The sequence below is a fragment of the Amblyraja radiata genome, chromosome 9 (assembly GCF_010909765.2).
Source record: "Amblyraja radiata isolate CabotCenter1 chromosome 9, sAmbRad1.1.pri, whole genome shotgun sequence".
NCBI lineage: Eukaryota > Metazoa > Chordata > Chondrichthyes > Rajiformes > Rajidae > Amblyraja > Amblyraja radiata.
In genome coordinates this window covers 6844448-6868720 of record NC_045964.1, presented here as the reverse complement: position 1 = coordinate 6868720, position 24273 = coordinate 6844448, and the positions used below count along the sequence as shown (strand labels likewise).

The 24273-nt window shown below is 47.4% G+C and overlaps 1 protein-coding gene across 1 annotated transcript in view; it reads left to right on the top strand.

The window, feature by feature from the left end:
• Positions 1-24273, top strand: part of sptbn5 (spectrin beta, non-erythrocytic 5) — a 288791-nt gene that overhangs the window by 97567 nt on the left and 166951 nt on the right. Inside the window, exons 21-27 of the mRNA XM_033026595.1 lie at positions 4948-5047; positions 7176-7346; positions 10700-10864; positions 13215-13441; positions 14967-15153; positions 18268-18468; positions 18699-18815. Of these exons, the coding sequence (XP_032882486.1) occupies positions 4948-5047; positions 7176-7346; positions 10700-10864; positions 13215-13441; positions 14967-15153; positions 18268-18468; positions 18699-18815 (1168 nt within the window). The remainder of the gene's footprint in view (positions 1-4947; positions 5048-7175; positions 7347-10699; positions 10865-13214; positions 13442-14966; positions 15154-18267; positions 18469-18698; positions 18816-24273) is intronic.

Genomic DNA, 24273 nt, shown 5'->3' with positions numbered 1-24273 from the left:
GATGTTTAGTTTTAGTTTAGAGATACAGTGCGGAAACAGGCCCTTCGGCCCGCATAGACCGGCGATCCCCACACATTAACGCTACCCTACACAATCTAGGGACAATTGTTTACATTTACACCAAGCCAATTAACCTACAAAACCTGTACGACTTTGGAGAGTGGGAGAAAACTGAAGATCTTGGAGAAAACCCTCACAGGTCACGGGGAGAGCGTGCAAACTCCATACAGACAGCACCCGCAGTCGGGATGGAACCTGGGTCTCTGGCAGCAACTCTACCGCAGGTTTGTAGGTTAATTGGCTTGATAAATGTAAAAATTATCACCAGTGGGTGTAGGATAGTGTTAGTGTGTGGGGATCGCTGGTCGGCGCGGACCCGGTGGGCCGAAGGGCCTGTTTCCTCGCAGTATCTCTAAACTAAAAAATTAAACTAAACTAAACTTCCTGCCTCATGACATCTGGCAGCTCGCTTGATATTCTACCCACTACCCACTGTGTGATAGACTTGCCCCTCAGGATCCTATTAAATCTTTCCCCTCTCACCTTAAATCCATGTCCCCTGGTCCTTTATTCCCCTTCGTGGATGCATTTACCAGATCTATTCATCTCATAATTTTATACACCTCTATAAGATCATCCCTCATCCTTCTATGCTCTAAGTAATAATGTCCTAGCCTGCCCGACCTCCCTATACCCTCAAAGTCGGGATGACAGATGGCACAATGGGCTAAGTGTTCGGCTGGCAACCGGAAGGTAGCCGGTTCGAATCCCGCTTGGAATGCATACTGTCGTTGTGTCCTTGGGCAAGACACTTCACCCACCTTTGCCTGTGTGTGAATGTGTGTGAGTGATTGGTGGTGGTCGGAGGGGCCGTAGGCGCAGATTGGCAGCCACGCTTCCGTCAGTCTGCCCCAGGGCAGCTGTGGCTACAGAAGTAGCTTACCACCACCGAGTGTGACTGAGGAGTGAATGAATAATGCGATGTAAAGCGCCTTGAGTATTAGAAAGGCGCTATATAAATCCCATCCATTAAAGTCCTGGTAACATCCTTGTAAATATTCTCTGCACTCTTTCCAGCTAAACAATATCCTTCCTATAGCAGGGTGATCAAAACTGAACACAATAAGGGGGGTCACGGTGGCGCAGCAGTAGAGTTGCTGCCTTGCAGCGAATGCAGCGCCGGAGACCCAGGTTCGAGCCTGACTACTGGTGCTGTCTGTACGGAGTTTGTACGTTCTCCCTGTGATCTGGGGAAAAGATCATCGGTTCCCTCCCACACTAAAAAGACTTACAGGTACGAGGGTAGTCGAAGGTAGTCGTAGATAGTCTTCATCAGAGTTGAAGGGAGGTCGAAAGAGATCGAAGGAGGTCGTCTTCACTCTCCACTATTCGATGTCCAATTTTCCCGAAGTTAGTCGTAGCTAGTCGTAGCTAGTCGAAGCTGGTCTTCAACATAGTCGAAGCTGGTCTTCAACATGTCATTTTTTTAAACTCTTCTAAACTCGCCAATTAGGTCGCCCAAGTGGGACAGCCCCTTTAAAATATCCTATTATGACAACCTTATTGGTCTTGTAGCTGCCTGGTATATTTGCTCTTCTAATTCCCGTTGACTATTTGGGGGCCTAGAGTACACTCCAGACAAGGTGACCCATGGTCAGTAATGACCAAGGGGGACCTACTAAGAACAAGGCGACCATCACCCCAGTGGTATGAACATTGACTTCTCCAATGTCAGGTAGTCCTTACGTTCTCCCTCCTTCCCCTCCCCTTCCCAGCTCTCCCACAGCCTACTGTCTCCACCTCTTTCTTTCTTTTTCCCGCCTCCCAGCCTCCCCACATCAATCTGAAGAAGGGTCTCGACCAGAAAAGTCGCCTATTCCTTCACTCCATAGATGCTGCCTCACCCGCTGAGTTTCCCCAGCATTCTTGTCTACCTTCGATTTTTTCCAGCATCTGCAGTTCTTTCTTAAACATCCTCTTTTTATTCCTCAGCTCCACCCATAGAACCTCACAGGAAGAACCGTCAATAATGTTATTTGGAACTACTGCGGTTACATTCTCCATTAAGCAACACCCTCTCCTATTTTACCCCCACTTCGATCACTCCGCTAGTACTGTTGAACATTAAGCCACAATCCCTAGTCCCACTCTTAGCCAGATTTCTGTAACGGCTACAATATCCCAGTTGCACGTATCACTCTAAGTTCATCCATCTTGATGCAATTCAATCCATCATTCCTTGCTCGTTCCCTGCTGTGCTCCTGCCCATCAAACTTTCTTTCATCGCCATCCATAGTGACTCCAGTCTCTCATCAGCCTCTATCTTGCATTGGATCTCGCCCCCCCCTGCTAATCTAGTTTAAATCCATCCATGTGGCACTAGTAAACCTGCCTGGCAGGATATTAGTTCCCCTTCAATTCAGGTGTACCCATCCCTCTCGTACAAGTCAAGTCAAGTCACTTTTATTTCTATAGCGCATTTAAAAAACAACTCTCATTGACCAAAGTGCTTTACATTGATGGTACAGGTTACCTCTGCCCCAGGAGATCCCAATGGCCTCTGCCCCCTGCACCAACACATGCCTCAGCCACACATGCATCTATCTGCCCTATCTTCCTGCTCCCACCCTCACTCGCACTGGAAGTAATCCAGAGATCACGAGCCTTTTGCTTAACTCCCTATAATCCTTTTACTACACCTCATCCATTTCCCTCCTTTTGTCATTTGTGCCAACTTCTGTTCTGCTCACTCCTTGAGAACGTGGTGTAGCCACTCCGAGACATCCTGGACCCTGGCACCAGGGAGGCAACACACCATCCTGGAGTCCCGACTGCTGCCACAGAATCCCCTGTCTGTCCTCCTAACTAACGAGCCTCCGACCACCATGGCTCTGCCTGACGTTACTCTTCCCCACTGTGGCCCAGAGCCAGACTTGGTGTCACTGCCCTGCCCTCTAATGCTGCTCATTCTTGACATGTCATCCCCCCTCAACAGGATCCAAGAGGGTACACACAATTGCTGGGGAAACTCAGCGGGCGCAGCAGCATCTATGGAGCGAAGGAAATAGGCGACGTTTCGGGCCGAAACCCTTCTTCAGACTGATGGGGGGTGGGGAAAGAGAGAAGGAAAAGGGGAGGAGGAGGAGGAGCCCGAGGGCGGGCGGATGGGAGGGTGGGAGGAGACAGCTAGAGGGTTAAGGAAGGGGAGGAGACAGCACGGGCTAGCCAAATTGGGAGAATTCAATGTTAATGCCATAAGGACGCAAGGTCCCCAAAAACCACTGCCTTTTGCAATCTCCAAGAGGGAGTTCCCGTTTGAAGGGGAATGGCCACAGGGGTCACCTGGACTCTCTGTCTACTCCCTTTCCTCATGGTCACCCATCTACTCTACCACTGTACCATAGGCCTGACCACCCCGCTGCTACTCCTATCCATGAAGCTCTCCTTCTCCTCGACCATCTGAGGTCCTCCAGCTGTAGCTCCAGTTCCCTAATGTGGCCGGTAAAAGGAGCTGCACCTGGGCACAATTCCCACAGGGGTGGTCATCAGGAACACCGGCAATTTCCCTGACTTCCCACATCCTGCAGGAGGTTTCCTCCACGAGTTTAGATACAGCGCGGAAACAGGTCCTTCAGCCCACCGAGTCCGCACCGACCAGCGATCCCCACACACTAACACCATGTCTATTCCATGGAGCGTAGGAGGATGAGGGGAGATCTTATAGAGGTGTACAAAATCATGAGAGGAATAGATTGGGTAGATGCACAGAGTCTTTTACCCAGAGCAGGGGAATCGAGGACCAGAGGACATAGGTTCAAGGTGAAGGAGAAAAGATTTAATAGGAATCCGAGGAGTAACTTTTTCACACAAAGGGTGGTGGGTGTATGGAACAAGCTGCCAGAGGAGGAAGTTGAGGCTGGGACTATCCCATTGTTTAAGAAACAGTTGGACAGGTACATGGATAGGACAGGTTTGGATGGATACGGAACAAGCGCAGGCAGGTGGGACTAGAGTAGCTGGGACACTGTTGGCTGGTATGGGCGAGTTGGGCCGAAGGGCCTATTTCCACACTGTATTGTTCTATGACTCGATGACATAAGGGATAATTTACATCCCGGAGAAAACCCGCGCAGGTCACGGGGAGAATGTACAAACTCCGTACAGACAGCACCCGTAGTCAGAATTGACGCCAAGTCTCTGGCGCTGTTTGGTAGGAGCTCTACCTCTGTGCCACCGTGTCGCCCTTACTGCAATAAAACCAAAGACAAAAAAGCACAACAATCACACGCTAGAAACAGCAGCCTGCAGGGTGCCTCATCCCCCTCTCTGCTCAGCCTCCTCGCTGAAGCCTCTTGAGCCAAAGCCTCACACTTCCCCTCAACACAATCACTTGCTCAACACTGCTGCTCCCAATAGGTCGCTCCGCTATACCTTGCCTTCTTTGTATCGGCTGGTCAATTAGCCAATTTTGATCACTCAACCGATCCACTGGCTGCCTGTTGAAATCTCCCACCGCTACTCCGACACGGAAATACACTGACTCAACTGAGTCAACCACCGCCTTTTGCAATCTCCAGCATTTCTAGAATTGTCCAAAAACATAGAAAATAGTTGCAGGAGGAGGCCATTCGGCCCCTCGTGCCAACACTGCCCCTAGAGTTCTATCTAACTCTCTCTTAAATCCATCCAGTGATTTGGCCTCCACTGCCCTCTGTAGCAGGGAATTCCTTTCTCAGAGAGACAACAGATAGATCCTGAGGAAGTCAAAGTAATTCAGTGGCATTATTTAACTCTGGAATTGTCGATACTTCTGACTTGGAGACAAACAGAATAGGGATTTTAAGCGCAAGCATTGTGGTGAATGATCAATTGCTCTGTAATAGTGATGCTGGTTCCATTCCAAATTGTTGTGAACTTAGCAGTGACAATGTTTCTTTTCATCTCTAGGATCCAGAAGAGAGTTTTTCTGATCATTGACAGATGGAGTGATCTTAAACGGAGCAGTGACTATCGGCGAAACAGGCTGTCAGAATCGCAGAAACTTCAGGTTTGTATCCATGCTGACTCACTAGAAAGACAACCTTCCAGCACAGGTCCATAGCCCTGTCCCATGGTGCGAGTTCATTCCAAGAGTTCTCCCGAGTTTGCCCTGATTCGAACTCGGAGATTTACGGTAATGGCCACTCGTCGGTACCCGGGGCTCTCGTGGACATTTTTCAACGTGTTGAAAAATCTTCACGAGTCTTCCCGTGCTTACCTAACATTAGCGAGTCTTCCCAAGTACCTGCCATTAGCGTTACACGGCGCTAAGAGACGTCCCCGATCTCCGACGTACCCGCTACGTTCATTCTCCGTGCTTACCACGAGTTTGATTTTTTTTTAACTCGTGAGAGCTCTTGGAATGAACTTGCACTGTGGGACAGGGCTTTCAGAATTGGAAGGCTTCTGGACAGCAGCACGATTCAAATCATTGCACCCTTCTACCTAGCCTGCCAAGGTGAACTCCATATCTGAGAATCTGGGATTTTAGTTTAGTTTAGTTTAGTTTAGAGATACAGCATGGAAACAGGTCCTTCAGTCCACTGGAGTCCATGCCAACCAGCGATCCCCGTACACTAATGCTATCCTACACACACCAGGGACAATTTACAACTATACCAAGCCAATTGACCTACGTCTTTGGAGTGTGGGAGGAATCCAGAGATCCTGGAGAAAACCCACTCAAGTCACAGGGAGAACGTACAAACTCCGTACGGACAGCACCCGTAGTGAAGATCGAACCCGGGTCTCTGGCTTATAAGGCAGCATCTCTGCCGCTGCGCCACTGTGCTGCCCTTCTTAATGAGAATCTATTTGGAGCTCAATTTAATAATTCATTTGACTTCCAACACTGGTATTCTTTAGTGGCTAACTCCCTTTCAGAACAAGAGCTCTGAAGTCAACAAGTGCAGAATTAGTTTCAGAGGTGCAGGTTTGGTTTTAATAACTAGTGTTTATGGCCCAGCCAGCAGTAAAGCAGCGCACCACACAGTCATGTAGTGCAATTCAAATCTGCTGGCAATAGCATGGTTACACAGGCACGAGTTACCTACACAGGACCAGCTTAGCAAGGTACACGCAGAGGAATGTCAACCGAATGAGGCAGGACAAAGGCCAAATATTGTTAAACTAAGAGAACTTAAGAGTGTATAAAATCATGAGAGGAATAGATCGGGTAGGTGCACAAGAGTCTCTTTCCCAGGGGAAGAGTAGGGGAATCGAGAACCAGGGGACATAGGTTTAAGGTGAAGGGGAAAAGATTTAATAGGAATCTGAGGGGTAGCTTTTTCACACAAAGGGCGGTGGTTGTATGGAACAAGCTGCCAGAGGAGGGAGTTGAGGCAGGGGCTATCCCAATGTTAGACAGGTACATGGATAGGACAGGTTTGGAGGGCTATGGACCAAACGCAGGCAGGTGGGCCTAGTGCAGTGTAGCTGGGACATGTTGGGCAGTGTGGGCAAGTTGGGCTGAAGGGCCTGTTTCCACGCTGCATCACTCTACGACTCTAACTGAGGACAGACAAAAGGCTGGAGTAACTCAACGGGACAGGCAGCATCTCTGGAGAGAAAGAATGGTTGATGTTTCGGGTCGAGACCCTTCTTCAGACCATTGTGTTGGGCTGAAGTGCCTGTATCCGTTATGTATATCTGACTCTGCGACTATCCTTAACATGGTATCTGACCATTGCGAGATGCACAGAGGTTCAAGTTTGTGTTTATTGTCACTTATAACCAACTAAGGTACAGTGAAATTTGAGTTGACATACTAAGTGAAAAGCAACAAGACTCACAGCCACATAAAATAAAATGTAACATAAAGATCCACCACTGTGGAATCCACATTCCTCACTGTGATGGAAGGCAATAAAGTTCAGTCAACTTCCTCCTTTGTGGAAGTGGAGGTCGGGGCCTTTGCACCCTCCGCACCTGTGAGAAGGAAACATTTCTGTGAGAAGGAATAGTTCAGAATAATAAAAGTGGAATGCAAGAATTCAATCTCATCCTTTGCACCCTTAACGAACACAAACTCGAGGACCAGCCCAATTGATCTTTTCTGAGGTGTGGTAGCCAGAATTCGGTTTGTATTCCGACCAAGGTTGAAATCCCACTTCAGTCTTTCCTTTCCTCCCCTTTAGGAATTTCGCAGAGATGCAGCTGAGCTCCTGATGTGGATCGATGAAAAGTACGTGGTTGCCTCCGATGAATCATACCGAGACCCCGCAAACATCCTGCGCAAACTGAAGCGACATGAGGCCATGGAGAAGGAGGTGATGGCAAACCAGATACGAGCGGATGATCTGAAGCAGGTGCGGCCATATCTGTTAAATGGGCTCCCTTAATTAACAGCCCGAGACCATTGACTAAGTCTCTGAAGCATAGGCTGCCATGCAACCTGGATCTTGTTCAATGCCGTTACTAAAGGGCCTGTCCCATTGTACAAGCTAATTCAAGAGTTCTCCCGAGTTTCCCCTGATTCGATTTCGGAGAATTATGGTAATGCCGCTCGTAGGTACTCGGGGCTCTCGTGGACATTTTTCGACATGTTGAAAAAACTTCACGAGCTTACCGCGTTTCCCGAGTACCTGCCGTTAGCGTTACGAGCCGCAAAGAGACGTCCCGAGCTCCATACATTCTACATACTACCACGAGTTAATTTTTTCTTTAAACTCGGGAGCTCTCTTGGGTAAACGCGTGTAGTGGGACAGGCCCTTCACTGCTTTTTTTAAACCAAATATAAATGTTATCAAAGATAGACACAAAATGCTGGAGTAACTCAGCGGGACAGGCAGCATCTCTGTAGAGAAGGAAAGGGCGATGTTTCGGGTTGAGACCCTTCTTTAGACCCGAAACGTCACCTATTCCTTTTCTCCAGGGAACTGAGGAGACTACTCACGACCATACAAGCGACACCCTGTCGCGGGGTGAAGCCTGTATGGTCGTGAGTAGACACCCAAAGAGTCATATTTTGTTCTGGTCTCCACTGGATTTTCAACATGTCGCGTAAGTGGGACAGGCCCATTAAATCGCCCACTAAGACAACCATGTTGCTTGGGCATCTTTCGATGATCTGTCTACATATCTGGTCCTCTATTGGGGAGTCTACAGCACAATCCCATTAGAGTGCTTGCACCTTTCCTATTTCTAAGCTCTGTCAATATGGCCTCAGCAGATGAACCCTCCAGTATGTCCTCTCTGAGTGCCGCTGTGATCATCCCCCTGACCAGTAGCGCAACTCCTCCAACTCTTTTGCCTTGCTCCCGATCACATCTGAAACATCGAAACCCCAGAATATTGAGCTCCCACAAACGCGTTTCCGCAATGGCGGCAATATCATACTTCCAAGCACCAATGCCGACTTTGTGAAGTGTATCCAAGCAACAGTTCATCCGCTTCCTCAGTGCTGGGCTTTGGTGGGCAGAAGGGCCTGTTTCTGCACTGTATCTCTAAACTAAACTAAACTAAACCAAGTCTCTTCCTCATACAATTAAATGCCTGCTTTTCCCACCCTCGCTTGAAACAAAGCTTCCTTTCCAATCATAACATAGCATTCTCTGCACTCCGCAGCCAGTTTTACAAAATGCCTACTCTCCTCTCAAAATGGCTGCTCTCCAACTCTCTCCTCGACCTTTAGATGGCTGACTTCCAGCAGAAATGACTGGGTCTAACACAGACAGAGGGCGTGAATTGCCTAAAGTTGGAACATTCACTATTGCGTCCAGAAGGAAGGTTCACAAAAATGCTGGAGAAACTCAGCGGGTGCAGCAGCATCTATGGGGCAAAGGAAATTTGTGCCCTAAAAAACTCATTTCCACATACCTTGACTCCATCCTATCCCCCTTGGTTAAATCCCTCCCTACCTATGTTCAGCCTATTTCCTTCGCTCCATAGATGCTGCTGCACCCGCTGAGTTTCTCCAGCATTTTGTGTACCTTCGATTTTCCAGCATCTGCAGTTCCTTCTTAAACAGAAGGAATGTTGTTTGTAAGATTACAATGGGGCTCATTGAAACTGTGTAGGAGGCCACAGACAGTGGATCACAGTGGAAGGAGACACATAGGAAGGACACAAGTAGGAGTCAAGAGAGAGCTCAGAGTTATCCCGAAGGCAGAGAGAAAAAACGCTGGAGTAACTCAACGGGACAGGCAGCATCTCTGGAGAGAAGGAATGGGTGACGTTTTTGGTCGAGACTCTTCGTCAGACCCTTCTTCAGTTATCCCTGCTGACAAAATGCAGGTTCTCCACAAGGCAGTGACCCAATCTGAGTTTGGTTTCTCCATTGTAGAGGAAACCACATTGTGAATACAACTAGATTGGAGACAGTGCAAATAAATCACTACTTCATTCATTACTAAGAAGAACAGCAGATCTGTTGTAGGGTTATTTAGCGCTGTCTATTTCTCACTTCTTTTGCGGCCTCAGCGTGTATGTAGTCCTGCGACGCAACTTTGTCAGATTGAAATGTCATCTTTATGTAAACATGACCCTGCTCATTGCCCGATCTGCCGCACACCGCAATCAATGTCAACAGGTTGCTCTGTTTGATAGTGGCTGTGGGAGAGTGAGGAATGTTTCAGGCTGTGAGCATATGAATTATGTTGGAATACACTCTGCCACCATTGACAGCCGTCAGATATTGTCAACATCCATAGCATGGCAGTAGCATTACACAAATTGATGGAAGCTTCCTTAGTGCGAAAAAGGGGGATTTTGTCTTCACAAGGGCTGCCTGTGGTAGCTCTTACCACAATGTCATGGACAACTGCACTTACAACAGGTAGATTAGTGAAGATAACATGGAATTGTTTTTTTCCCTTGTGTTCACTCTCAAGTTTGGCAACAATAAATAATGCAATCTGTCCTTTATCCATCCCTCCGTCTGTCCCTCTTAGTCCTTCTGTCCATCCCCTGTCCTTCTGGCCGTCCCTGCATACCTCTGTCTCTCTGTCTGTCCTTCTCTGCCCCTCTGTCCCTCTCTTTGTCTCTCTGTCCCTCCCTTTGTCCCTCTGTGCCTCCCTCTGTCTGTTCCTCTGTCCCTTGGTGCCTCTGCCCGTTCCTCTTTCCATCCCTCTGTCTGTCCCTCCTATATATATGGCTTCTAGCACATTTTAATTTCATTTGCCCAGACGAATGCAGTCTGGATAGACACAAAATGCTGCAGTAACTCAGCGGGACAGGCAGCATCTATGGAGAGAAGGAATGGGGGACGTTTCAGGTCGAGACCCTTCAAACAGCATTTTGTGTCTATCTTCAATGTAAACTAACATCTGCAGTTCCTTCCTACACTTGAATGCAGCCTGGCTTCTCTGGATTCTCAAGGGGCCATTGTCTTTAGACTTTGGCTGTTAACAATCTTTTAAATGAATGAATTGTGTGTTAGCATTCAGATGTTCATGTTGTCCTTCAAATAGTCCATCTATCTTCTAATATGTTATTGGCATCAATGCAGTTGTATGTTAGGTCAACGAACCTTTCTCATTATAATGAGTTGCAGCTTTATTTCTAACACATTAATGATATAATAACCAAAATCCCACCGTGCTAACCAGCCAGTTTGGAGATGAACACTAAAATGCATTCTGCAACTATTATTGTGAAAATGGATATTTCATTGCAGATGCCATTAATGTATCTTTTGCATGGTTTGTGTTTGAATCATTAGACAGGAAACAATCTCATCAATCAGAATCATTATGCTCGAGATGCCATCAAATCGCAACTTGTGGCGCTGAACGAGAAGTGGGAAGAGCTCCTCGATAAAATGGGGGAACGTGGAGATAAAATGAGGCAAGCTGGACAACAGGAGCAGCTGATGGAGCTCCTGCAGGTGAGGCTGGGTGCTTGAATCAGCATGAGCAGTGATGTTTCATGTAAGATCTGGACACATAAACCTGTGGCACAATGATGACCAAGGAGGTGTTTGCACCCATTCACATGAAGCACATGGAGAATCTGCATTAGCACCTGCTACTTGCTGAATGTGTGTTCCAGTATTTGCATGGCAGTAATGTTGTGTTCAGAATGTACATGCGAAGATGGGGGGTTAGGGGGAGAAGGGAGTAGAATAGGGTTAGGAGTAGGGTTGCCAATTGTCCCGTATTAGCCGGGACACCCCGTATTTTGGGCTAAATTGGTTTGTCCCGTAAGGGACCGCCCTTGTCCTGTATTTGACCGCTACTACTCGGGTCGAGGGGACTGTCGGGTCAGAGCGCCGCGTCCGGTCCCACATCACCAGTCCCGACGTAGTGCAGCCCATGGAGTGCAGCAGCAGCAGCGCCTCGCCCGTGGCCCCGTCGGTCGGCAGCCCGGCCAGCTGTCCGACCTTCGGACCTTCGCTTACCGCCGACACCACCACCCCCCCTCCTTCTCATGGCCGATCATCGGTTCATGAGTTGGACGGGGCGCCGGGCCAAAACTCCTCAGCTGGCCCGCCGGCTGGGCTTTGTGTACAGTCCAGCACCCGGGACAACTCATCATTCACCCAGACACGGCCCAGTCGGTCAACGAATTGCCGTGGGGAATTTGGCCCGTATTTTGACCTTTTGTCCCTTATTTGGGAGTGAGGAAGTTGGAAGGGAGAGATAGATCAGCAATGATTGAATGGCGGAGGAGACTTGATGGGCCGAATGACCTAATTCTGCTCCTGTCACATGATCTTATGAGTGTACATTTTAATGATTCAGGTCACCTAAACATCTTAGGTCCAATGATTTAAAGTAATAGTAGTCAAGGACAGATATTGCTCCTCATCCACTTTCACAGTAATTCCCCATATCTCAATTAATATATTTGAGGATTGAGCACCCGGAAATCTAAGATGACATTTTAAAAATTCCCACTCGCTCTGAAGCGTAAGACCAATTTTTTTTGTTGAATTCCAGTCCCTCAATTCTGACTTCCATCCAGAGAAACGGTTTCAGCATCTTTCGCAGCAGTTCATCTCAGAATGAGCTCATTCCCATTCTTCTACACTGCTGTGAGAATATGGCCAATGTGTTCCATTGCATTACAATGTTATCTCTTCTGCATCAGAGAGACCAAATGCAGGTGGGGCCATCACGAACCAACCTCCCTTCCATTATGCCTCACGCTGCCTTGGCAAGGCCAGCAGCATAATCAAGGACGAGTCGCAACCCAGCCACTCTCACTTCTCTCCTCTCCCCTCTCCCGTCAGGCAAAAGGTATAGAAGTGTGAAAACACACACCTCCAGATTCAGGGACAGTTTCTTCTCAGCACTGCTGAACTACTATCTACCTCTTTGGTGACCCTGGGACTATCTTAATCAAACTTACTGGCATTATCTTGCACTAAACGTTATTCCCTTATCATGTATCTATACACTGTAAATGGCCCCATTGTAACCATGTATTGTCTTTCTGCTGACTGGTTAGCATGCAGCACAAGCTTTTCGCTGTAGCTTGGTGCACGTGACAGTAAACTAAACCAGGGCTTCCCAACCTTTTCTGTCCCGTTTACCCCCGGCAACTTTAATAGCACATAACAATATTATTTCACTTATTTATTAACAACTAATGATGAACAGAACCAAACAGTTAGTCAATGAGATGAAATATGTACAGTAGACAATAGACAATAGGTGCAGGAGTAGGCCATTCAGCCCTACGAGCCAGCACTGCCATTCAATGTGATCATGGCGGATCATCCCCAATCAGTACCCCGTTCCTGCCTTCCCCCCATATCCCCTGACTCCGCTATTTTTAAAGCCCTATCTAGCTCTCTCTTGAAAGCATCCAGAGAACTGACCTCCACAGCCCTCTGAGGCAGAGAATTCCACACTCACAACTTTGTGTGAAAAAGTGTTTCCTCGTCTCCGTTCTAAATGGCTTACCCCTTATTCTTAAACTGTGGCCCCTGGTTCTGGACTCCCCCAACATCGGGAACATGTTTCCTGCTTCTAGCGTGTCCAAACCCTTAATAATCCTATATGTTTCAATAAGATTGCCTCTCATCCTTCTAAACTCCAGAGTATACAAGTACTACACTACAGAGTGTACAAATCCAGAATTAAAAAAATAAACCCCTTTGGGTAGGCGGAATTTACCCCAGTTTGGGAACCCTTGAACTAAACTGAACTATCCAAGGTCTAGTCAATAATATTTAATCTACTTTAGGCTCGGATTGTAATTGAATTTCCACTGACTCTTTCTCTTTCAAGGATGCCAAAGCAAAGCTTGACCAAATTGAGAAGATTCTCCAGAGCAATGACACGGGCCGTGATCTGCGATCGAGCAGGCGCTTACTGAAGGAACACAAATGGCTGGAGGGTGACATGCGAGAACTCGCCGAGAAAATGAACAGCATTGTCAATCGTGCCAAGAAGATGGCGACTGGTCACTTTGATTCACAGAGGATACTGGAACAGACGCAAAAACATCTAGACTGGTGAGGCTTGTTGGATTGGAAGGAGAGAAATTTGGAACGAGTGGTCGTATTGGGGCAAGTAATTGGTGCTTAAGGGGCATTGAAGGAGTAAGACATTAACACTATGACTGCCTTGGGAAAGCTTGAATGGAAAGTGTAGAATGGAGACACTGGTGTGTTGGAAGGAACTGCAGATGCTGGTTTACACCGAAGATAGACATAAAATGCTGGAGTAACTCAGCGAGACAGGCAGCATCCCTGAAGAGAAGGAATTGGTGGGGTTTCAGGTTCAGACCCTTCTAAACGTCACCCATTCCTTCTCTCCAGAGATGCTGCCTGTCCCACTGAGTTACTCCAGCACTTTGTGTCCATCTTCAATGGAGATATCAGGGTCTGGCTCTAGGGAATTGGACTGGGGAACAGATACCTGACCTCTGTGGTGCTGGCCACCTGGGGCTGGGATAGGGACATAGACAGATGGATGCAAGGAAGGGAGCGGAGATGATCATGCGCTGGCTCTGGGGATTGGACTGGTGAAACTGTTCTGAATCTTAGGATGGGTCCCTGCTACTTGGGATGTCAGGCGGCAGAATATGAATCCGGGTGCTCGGAATCTCTGGGAGTGGAATGGGATCCCAGTCCCCGGGATGTTGAGGAGAGGAACGAGGATCCTGCTGTCCAGGATGTCGGGGAGGGGAATGGGAATCTTGCTACCCAGGCCGTTGGGGAAAGGGAATGGGGGTCGATTTGGGAGGCAGCTTCTTGGAATCTCAGCCAGTGGAATGGGGAGGCCAGCTCTCAGTACGTGGGAAAAGGCTGACAATTTTGTCATCGGTCCCTGCAACATTTTCACCTCCCTCGTGCTTTCAAAATGTTCACTTGTTTAATTAGGAGTCTTCCACTTGGATTAGAGAGTGAATCGTTTTAAAGTTCCATGCAGTTGTACAGAGCCCTAGTGAGACCACACCTGGAGCATTGTGTGCAGTTTTGGTCCCCTAATTTCAGGAAGGACATTGTTGCTATTGAGGGTGTGCAGCGTAGGTTTACAAGGTTAATTCCCGGGATGGCGGGACTGTCATATGCTGAGAGAATGGAGTGGCTGGGCTTGTACACTCTGGAGTTTAGAAGGATGAGAGGTTTTCTCATTGAAACATAAGATTGTTAAGGGTTTGGACACGCTAGAGGTAGGAAACATGTTCCCGATGTTGGGGGAGTCCAGAACCATGGGCCACAGTTTAAGAATAAGGGGTAAGTCATTTAGAACGGAGACGAGGAAACACTTTTTCTCACAGAGAGTGGTGAGTCTGTGGAATTCTCTGCCTCAGAGGGCGGTGGAGGCCGGTTCTCTGGATACTTTCAAGAGAGAGCTAGATAGGGCTCTTAAAGATAGCGGAGTCAGGGGATATGGGGAGAAGGCAGAAACTGGGTACTGATTGGGGATGATCAGCCATGATCACATCGAATGGCAGTGCTGGCTCAAAGGGCCTACTCCTGCACCTATTATCTATGACTTAATGCTCTTGTTCCCATTTCCCTGTCTGCACAGGTTTGAATCACTCAAGATACCTCTGAAACAGAGAAGGAAACTCCTGGAAGCAATGGTGGCCCTATACGAGTTCCACCACAACAGTGATTTAGAGATGAAGTGGATTGCTGAACGCATGCCCAATGCTTCTTCAAGTAACTTTGGCAATTCTGTGGACGCGGCTCAGAGCTTGCTACAGAAACAGAAGGTTGGGCTTTCTTTGATGTTAACCAGGCCATGAGTCTTTTTATCTTTTTCTTGGATGAAAAATAATTTATTTGATTAAGTAGCAATGTTACAAAATTTTGAGATTTTAAAAATCAAGTCTGCAATTTATCCCATCAGATAAAGCATAAAAATAAGTTTAATTTGACACCTAATTCACTTTCATATCTCAAGTATTTAAAAAGTTATGGCCATTTTCATACTCGGAAATTAGCATCTTGTTCCCTATTGATTTTCTATGGACATAACAAAAAAGCTGTGATCGAGGACAGTCAAAAGCCCATAACTTTCTTAAAAATTAAGAGAACTGAATGAAATTTTCAGTTATCATAGATTGAAGCATTCTGAAACAAATATAAAATAATCTTACTTGGATGACCTGAAATTAAAGCATATAATTAGTTAGTTACCCAATTGTAGCTAATTTCAAACTTCAATTACTTGATCTAAACATCTATCCATTTCTTAATAAATGATTAACATTTTTAAATAGCCTAAGTGTCCAAATAATATTCACAAATAATTCACAATAAAACATGATTTTAAAATCTAATTTACATTAATTTATAGGCCAAATGGAAGGAATTTAGTGTTCAATCGCTGTAAATTAAAGTCCATTTAAATCAGCTTTCCAGTGGGATCCTGTGAACGCGCTGGTTTAGAAAGTTCACATTGCGGTAGATTTGTGCCCTCAAATGCCCAGAAAAATACTGCGGGATATAATGGGGCCCAAATTAGCTACTCGCAACATTAAACTTTGTATAAAGGGATCTTAAGAAGCCCTTTTTAACGTAAAAATAAACAGCCTACCTTCCGTTGTCCCCTGTATGAGATCCGACCCGTTGTCGGCGGTCGCGGGTTTAGAGGTTAATTTTTAACCTACTATAACAAGTAAATAAAGCCCTTAAACTAAAAATAGCTCCAGCTACGGAATCTTCCAGCGATTTTTCGTTAATAATTAACTAGGCTGAAAAACCTCGATTTGAACAGCCTAGGGAAAATCGCGTTTTAAACCCGCCCCCCTCTAAACGGCGCCAAAATCGCGCACACGGGCTGGGACAGATTTTCAGCGATCTTCAGGTAGGCTTTGCAACATACCTAGATTAAGGGCCTGTCCCACTTGGGCGTCATTTGCGCTTCTCGTAGATGGCGTGCGAGGATTTTGAGCATCCCAAAATCCTGGGGTGCCGCGCACTCACCGCGCGTCACTGCCTACGTCACCACGTCTCACCACGCGCATAATGCACGCAATACACGCATTACGCGCGCGTCAATGCATGTGTCTTGCGTCATGATGTGTAAATGATGTTGCCTAAATGACGCACAAATAACGCCCTTTACGAACACGATACAAAAACCAAAACAAAAAAAACAGTGGTGACACACCCACCACCATATTACAAAATCATCAAATTATTCAGACACTAAATACCAAACACCTACGTTACAAATATACTAAATAACTACTGTACCACTATGTCCCTCTCTAACATCACCCGGGCGCAGACGTAAGCCCGGTAAAGGGGCAAGCATTTGCCTGGCGCCGTGACTCGCAGATGGCCAGCTTGGCCAGGACCATGGTCTAGGTCTAGGGAGGTTTCCAGACCCAGTTAAGGACCTGTCCCACTGTACGAGCTAATTCAAGAGTTCTCCTGAGTTTCCCCTGATTCAAACTCGGAGAATTACGGTAATAGCCGCTCGTAGGTACTCGGGGCCCTCGTGGATATTTTTCAACATTTTGAAAAATCTTCACAAGTCTTCACGAGCTTACCGCGTTTCCCAAGTACCTGCCGTTAGCGTTACGACCCGCTAAGAGACGTCCCGAGCTCCGACGTACCCGCTACGTACATTCTACGGGCTTACCACGAGTTTGATTTTTTTTAAGCTTGGGAGAGCTCTTGTATTACCTCGTACAGTGGGACAGGCCCTTTAGTGGGGCTTTTCTCTTGGCTCTGTTTGGATATTAGTTCATGTTGAACACCAATTTTCCGGCCACTGATGGTCCGTCCATCCCGACAATCCGGACAAAATTACAAGAATTCAACTAAAATTCCCTGATTTGATTGCAACATGCGCCTTAATTTAGTTCAACAAAGAAACTGACAAGACGGCACTGTGAATGGCGAGCGCTCTTCCTGCTTGTGTCCCTCCAATGTGAAAGAATCAACTATGCTCTTAATCTTCTCCCCCAACTGTTTCACAAAGACAATACAGTAAATCCTTGTTTTAAGGACCCCCCTTGTAACAGATGCTGGACATAGGGACGGACCTGCCGACCCATCCCCGGCTCACACGGTCTCCCCGCCCGTTTAGACCCCCTGGGTTCCGACGCCACTCCCGACTGGCAAAGTGAACCAGCGAGCCCTTCTTCACCCACCGAAAGGACACACAATGCCGGAGTAATTCAGCGGGTCAGATATCTCTGGAGCAAAGATCTTAGAGCGGAGCTCTGGAGAACACGGATAGGTGACGTCTGGACCTGCCCTCAGACTGATTCAGTCAGCTGAGTTACTCCTGCACTTTGTGTTTCAGTGCATCCCTTAAGTCACCACGAGGTTCCCTCCCCTCTCACCTGCTGTCGCTTCTAAGGTGGAGTATGTCGGCGACTCCAGGAGCGAAGGAGGAGGAGGGGGCGGGAGGAGGGGGCGGGAGGGGGGTGGAGATGGCGATGTTGGGGGGAGGAGGGGGCAACCTGGAGGTTGGAAGACGGGGCTACCCCCTTCCAACTGGTTTAAGTTAGTTTAGAGATACAGGCCCTTGCGCCCACCGGGTCCGTGCCGACCAGCGATCCCCGCGCACTGACACTATCCTACACACACTACGGACAATTTTTACATTTAACAAGCCAATTAACCTATAAACCTGTAAGTCTTTGGAGTGTGGGAGGAAACTGAAGATCTTGGAGAAAACCCACGCCGGTCACGGGGAGAACGTACAAACTCCGTGGTTCTGTGATTCTGGAATTGGTCAGGCTCATTTCCCTGTCCTTCATTGTTCCATGCCTGCGCTAGGCCGTTCTTTTCCCATCTCCACCCCGCGTGACGTGCAGGCTTGTTATTTGGTCCGTTTGTAACCATAGACCTTTCTGCTGGTGCAGGAGTTGCAGGTTGAAGTGAAGACCCATAAGCAGCAGATCCAGAAGGTACTGGAGGCTGGCAAGCGTATGATCAGCTCTCAGCACTTCATGGCCCACGGCATTGAGGGCCAGTGCACGGAGCTGCAGAGCAGCTGGGAAGGACTGGAGAGGGCCTGTGACGACAGGGGGAAGAAATTGCAGCGATCGGTGCAGTTCAACCAGGTAAGCTGAGTCATGGAGAGCCGTCTATGACGGGACATGTGCGACCCAAAACCCTCCTTCTAACAACCAATACACAATGCTGCTGAACAACGACATCTCCAGCACAATTGCTCATAATAACAGTAACTAATACATAGTCATAGAGTCATACAGTACAGCATGGAAACAGGCCCTTCGGTCTAACTTGCCCGTGCCGATTAACAGTAACTTATCCTTGTATATGAATCTAGTTCCTTGCAGATGTTTCCGAACTGGACACCTGGGCATCAGAAAAACTTCAACTTGTGTCAAGCGAAGATTGTGGGAAGAATGAAGCTGTTACTCAGAAGCTGGTCAAGAACCACAGGGTAAGCATCATCTTAATTAAAGGACGCCTTGGTTTCTGCATTTCCAAATACACTTCCAGAGAGAGAACCTGCTCAAAATAATAGAAAATAAATATTGCGACACTCCAATTAGTAAATCCAGATGTTATTTATAATCTAGTGAATCTTCTGTGGCGCTATGGAGTCCAAGCATCACCGAGTCAAAAAGAACAGAAACAGGCCCTTTGTTCCTGCTTGCCCATGCTGACCAAGGTGCCATCTACACTAGTCCCACCTGCCCATGCTGACCAAGGTGCCATCTACACTAGTCCCACCTGCCCATGCTGACCAAGGTGCCATCTACACTAGTCCCACCTACTCATGCTGACCAAGGTGCCATCTACACTAGTCCCACCTACCCATGCTGACCAAGGTGCCATCTACACTAGTCCCACCTACCCATGCTGACCAAGGTGCCATCTACACTATTCCCACCTACTCATGCTGACCAAGGTGCCATCTACACTAGTCCCACCTGCCCATGCTGACCAAGGTGCCATCTACACTATTCCCACCTACCCATGCTTGGCCTACATCCCTCTCAACCTTTCCTCTCCATGTGTCTGTCCAAATACATTTTAATATGAATCTGTTGCTCTGAACAGTTGGTAAGATTCAGTCTGACTTTGCTGTTTGCTTTATCTGACTTTTACTTACATAATTGGGTCGGCACGGTGCCGCAGAGGTAGAGCTACTGTGCCAGAGACCCAGGTTCGATCCTGACTACGGGTGCTTGTCTGTGCTGAGTTTGTACGTTCTCTCAGTGACCCGCGTGGGTTTTCTCTGAGAACTTCGGTTCCCTCCCACACTCCAAAGACGTACTGGTTTGTAGGTTAATTGGCTTGGGTTTGTATACTTGGTATAAGTGTAAATTGTCCCGAGTGTGTGTCGGATGGTGTTAATATGCGATGATCGCTGGTCGGCGCGGAGTCAATGGGCTGAAGGGCCTGTTTCCGCGCTGTATCTCTAAACTAAACATAACTAAACTCTTTACTTGTTGTTATCTACAATGCCACTCGTGAAAATTCTTCACAGGAATATAAATGGCTGAGTATTCTGTGCATTTGCCCCAGCGTGTCTGGAAGTTACTGGGCATCTATGGAGTTTAGGATAAACTTGTCAGGCAGTCCTTCAGAATCAAGGAAGTGCTTCCACTCCAGTCTGAGGGCTCTGAGGTAGCTGACGAGTTCAATTTGGGAACCAACGTGTCTGAAGAAGGGACTCGACCCCAAACGTCGCCCATTCCTTCTCTCCAGACATGCTGCCTGACCCGCTGAGTTACTCCAGCATTTTGAGTCTATCTTCGGTTTAAACCAGCATCTGCAGTTCACTCCTAGGCAATTTGATGGGGTAGATTATTTGCGGGACTATGTACTCCTGCAGTTTTAGCATGGCCATGAGCTCCTGCCAAAGACATCCAAGGTGCTCAACGTAATCTTCTTCATATCTTCATGTGGAGAGGATGTTTCCACTAGTGGGAGAGTCTAGGACTAGTCGTAGCCTCAGAATTCAAGGACGTTCCTTAATGCCCCTGTCCCACTTAGGAAACCTGAACGGAAACCTCTGGAGACTTTGTGCCCCACCCAAGGTTTCCGAGCGGTTCCCGGAGGTTTTTGTCAGTCTCCCTACCTGCTCCCACTACCTGCAACCTCCGGCAACCACCTACAACCTCCGGGAACCGCACGGAAACCTTGGGTGGGGCGCAAAGTCTCCAGAGGTTTTCGTTCAGGTTTCCTAAGTGGGACAGGGGCATAAGGAAGGAGATGAGGAGGAATTTCTTTAGTCAGAGGGTGGCGAATCTGTGGAATTCTTTGCCACAGAAGACTGTGGAGGCCAAATCAATGGATATTTTTAAGGCAGAGATAGGCAGATTCTTCATTAGTACAGGTGTCAGGGGTTATGGGGAGAAGGTAGGAGAATGGGGTTAGGGGGGAGAGAAATGATTGAATGACGGAGCAGACTTGATGGGCCGAATGGCCTAATTCTGGTCCGATCACTTATTACCTTATTTTCAGTGGTCATGAGCCAGGGATTCCTTGAGCTGATGAAGATTTAGATAGAGTGAAGGAAATGTTGAGAACCCGCTTGGAGCTATTTTTGTGTGGTCACATTGGATTTCTCAGCCTCAACAGCTGAAATGCAATGTTTTTGGCACGCGTTGCCAGACCAAGGAGCAAAGGAGCAATGTGATGAATATCGTGCTTGGGGCCCTCAGCAACTGAATGGGCGGTTGGCAAGTCCACAAAGCGGGGTAATCGTCTTTCCGAACCGTCTTTTGGGAATTGTATGGCGTGAGCAGACCGAATGAGCCGGGACTGAAAATGTAGTTGGTCAACTGCAATGAGGCAATTAGTTATGTTGCAATAATAACAGATATGTAATAATAATAATAATAATAAATTTTATTTAATGGGCGCCTTTCATACATCTCAAGGACACCTTACATAGTAATCGGAATAAAAACATATAATCGGAATAAAACAAGTAATTAAAGACATCACAGTGACACAAATTAAAAACAGAATTCAATCCAAAAACAGAAAATCAAAAACACAGTGTGAAAAGAGAGCAGCGGCAGCCAAAGCGCGCCAGCGTCCACTCTCTCTTCACGGCAGCCATCTTGGACACAGACCTACAGGACTACAATGTACTCAAATGCAAACCAGGCAATTACTGCAAATATGTCATCATACTTTACAAGCACCTTCACACACGTGTTTGGTTTTGTATAATAGACAATAGACAATAGGTGCAGGAGTAGGCCTTTCGGCTCTACGAGCCAGCACCGCCATTCAATGTGATCATGGCTGATCATCCACAATCAGTACCCCGTTCCTGCCTTCTCCCCATATCCCCTGACTCCGCTATTTTTAAGAGCCCTATCTACCTTTCTCTTGAAAGCATCCAGAGAACCCGTCTCCACCGCCCTCTTTAGGCAGAGAATTCCACAGACTCACCACTCTCTGTGGGAAAAAATGATTCCTCGTCTCCGTTCTAAATGGCTTACTCCTTATTCTTAAACTGTGGCCCCTGGTTCTGGACTTCCCAGACATCGGGAACATGTTTCCAGCCTCTAGCGTATCCAAGCCCTTAACAATCTTATATGTTTCAATGAGATGCCCTCTCATCCTTCTAAACTCCAGAGTGTACAAGCCCAGCTGCTCCATTCTCTCAGCATATGACAGTCCTGCCATCCCGGGAATTTACCTTGTATTCTGTCAAACGTTTCAGACCATTCATCCCTCTTTCCCATACCCAGCCTTTTGTTTCCTTTCCTACCCTGCTCCCTCCCCCTCCCTGCACCTCCGTACACATCACGCACACATATCCCTGTTTTTTGTCCCTATGTGCCCTCCTTTCCCATCCCTCAAACCATATTCCCATTTCCCATGGCATCGCTGACACTTTTCCAATCCCATGACTTGCTATTGAGGGAGTGCAGCGTAGGTTGGAATGGAATGGAATGCTATTTGGAATGGAACCAGGTTAATTCCCAGGATGGCGGGATTGTCATATGTTGATAGAATGGAGCGACTGGGCTTGCATACACTGCAATTTAAGATGAGAGGGGATCTTATCGAAACGTAAGATTATTAAGGGATTGGACACGCTAGAGGCAGGAAACATGTTCCCGATGTTGGGGGAGTCCAGAACCAGGGGCCACAGTTTAAGAATAAGGGGTAGGCCATTTAGAACATAGATGAGGAAAAACGTTTTCACCAAGAGAGTTGTGAATCTGTGGAATTCACTGCTTCAGAAGGCGGTGGAGGCCAATTCTCTGGAGGCTTTCAAGAGAGAGTTAGATAGAGCTCTTAAAGATAGTGGAGTCAGGGGATATGGTGAGAAGGCAGGAACGGGGTACTAATTGGGGATGATCAGCCATGATCACATTGAATGGTGGTGCTGGCTCGAAGGGCCGAATGGCCTCCTCCTGCACCTATTGTCTATTGTCTATTCACTCATATCAATATTCATTTTCCCATTTACAGTTCCCTCTATCTTTCCTTCTGCCGTCTCTTCCCCTCTCCTTTTCCCACCTTCCCCCTTCCCTTTAGGACGACAGATGGCACAATGGGCTAAGTGTTCGGCTGGCGACCGGAAGCTAGCCGGTTCGAATCCCGCTTGGAGTGCATACTGTCGTTGTGTCCTTGGGCAAGACACTTCACCCACCTTTGCCTGTGTGTGAATGTGTGTGAATGATTGGTGGTGGTCGGAGGGGCCGTAGGCGCAGATTAGCAGCCACGCTTCCGTCAGTCTGCCCCAGGGCAGCTGTGGCTACAGAAGTAGCTTACCACCACCGAGTGTGACTGAGGAGTGAATGAATAATGCGATGTAAAGCGCCTTGAGTATTCTAGAAAGGCGCTATATAAATCCCATCCATTATTATTATTATACTCCTATCCTTCCCTTCTTGAAAATAGGCTTGCACTTCCCACATCGCTCATTAGATCGGCACGGTGGCGCAGCGGTAGAGTTGCTGCCTTACAGCGCCAGAGACCCGGGTTCAATCCTGACTACAGGTGCTGTCTGTACGGAGTGTGTACGTTCTCCCCGTGACCTGCGCTGGGTTTTCTCCGCGTGCTCCAATTTCCTCCCACATTCTAAAGACCTACAGGTTAATAGGTTAATTGGCTTCCGTAAAATGTAAATTGTCCCTCATTTGTAGGATAGTGCTAGTGAGCAGGGTGATCGCTGGTCGGCGTGGGCCTAGTGAGCCGAAAAGCCTGTCTCCACACTGTATCTTTGAAGTAATGTCTAAAGCCCATATCTTCTCCTGCCCTTCTCATTTTCTCCCCCATTAAAGAGTCCCAAGGCCTTTTCACCCAGGGAAAGAGCCCAACAAAGGAAACATGTATTGGTATCATAGTGGTGCAGCTTTTGAGCTGCTGCCTCACAGCGCCAGAGACATGGGTTCGATCCTGACCTCAGGTGCTGGCTGTGTGGCATTTGTACGTTCTCTCTGTGACACGTGGGTTTCCTCTGGGTGCTCCGGTTTGCTCCCTCACCCCAAAGATGTGCAGGTTTGTAGGTTAATAGGCTTCTGTTAATTGCCCCTCGTGTGTACGATACGAAACTGGAATAACATGGAAATGGTGTACGGTGATCGATGGTCAGCATAGACAGGGTGGGCCAAAGGGCTTTTTTCCCACACTGTATCTCTAGATTGAACTAAATTAAGCTGGTTGCTATCCGACTGGAAGGGAATACTCGTTTTATTCAATGGTACACAAAACATACTCACGTATAGATTATTTCCTTGTGGATGCAAAACTAATCTCCTATACTATGAACCCTAAATATCACACCAATACGATTTCAGATCACTCCCCGCTATCTTTCTTTTTAAAACTGGAAGGAATGTCTAAGAATAAATCATTTTGGAGGTTTAATTCGCAAATTTTAAAAGACCCGCAAGGGAGTATATATCTAAAACAACAGA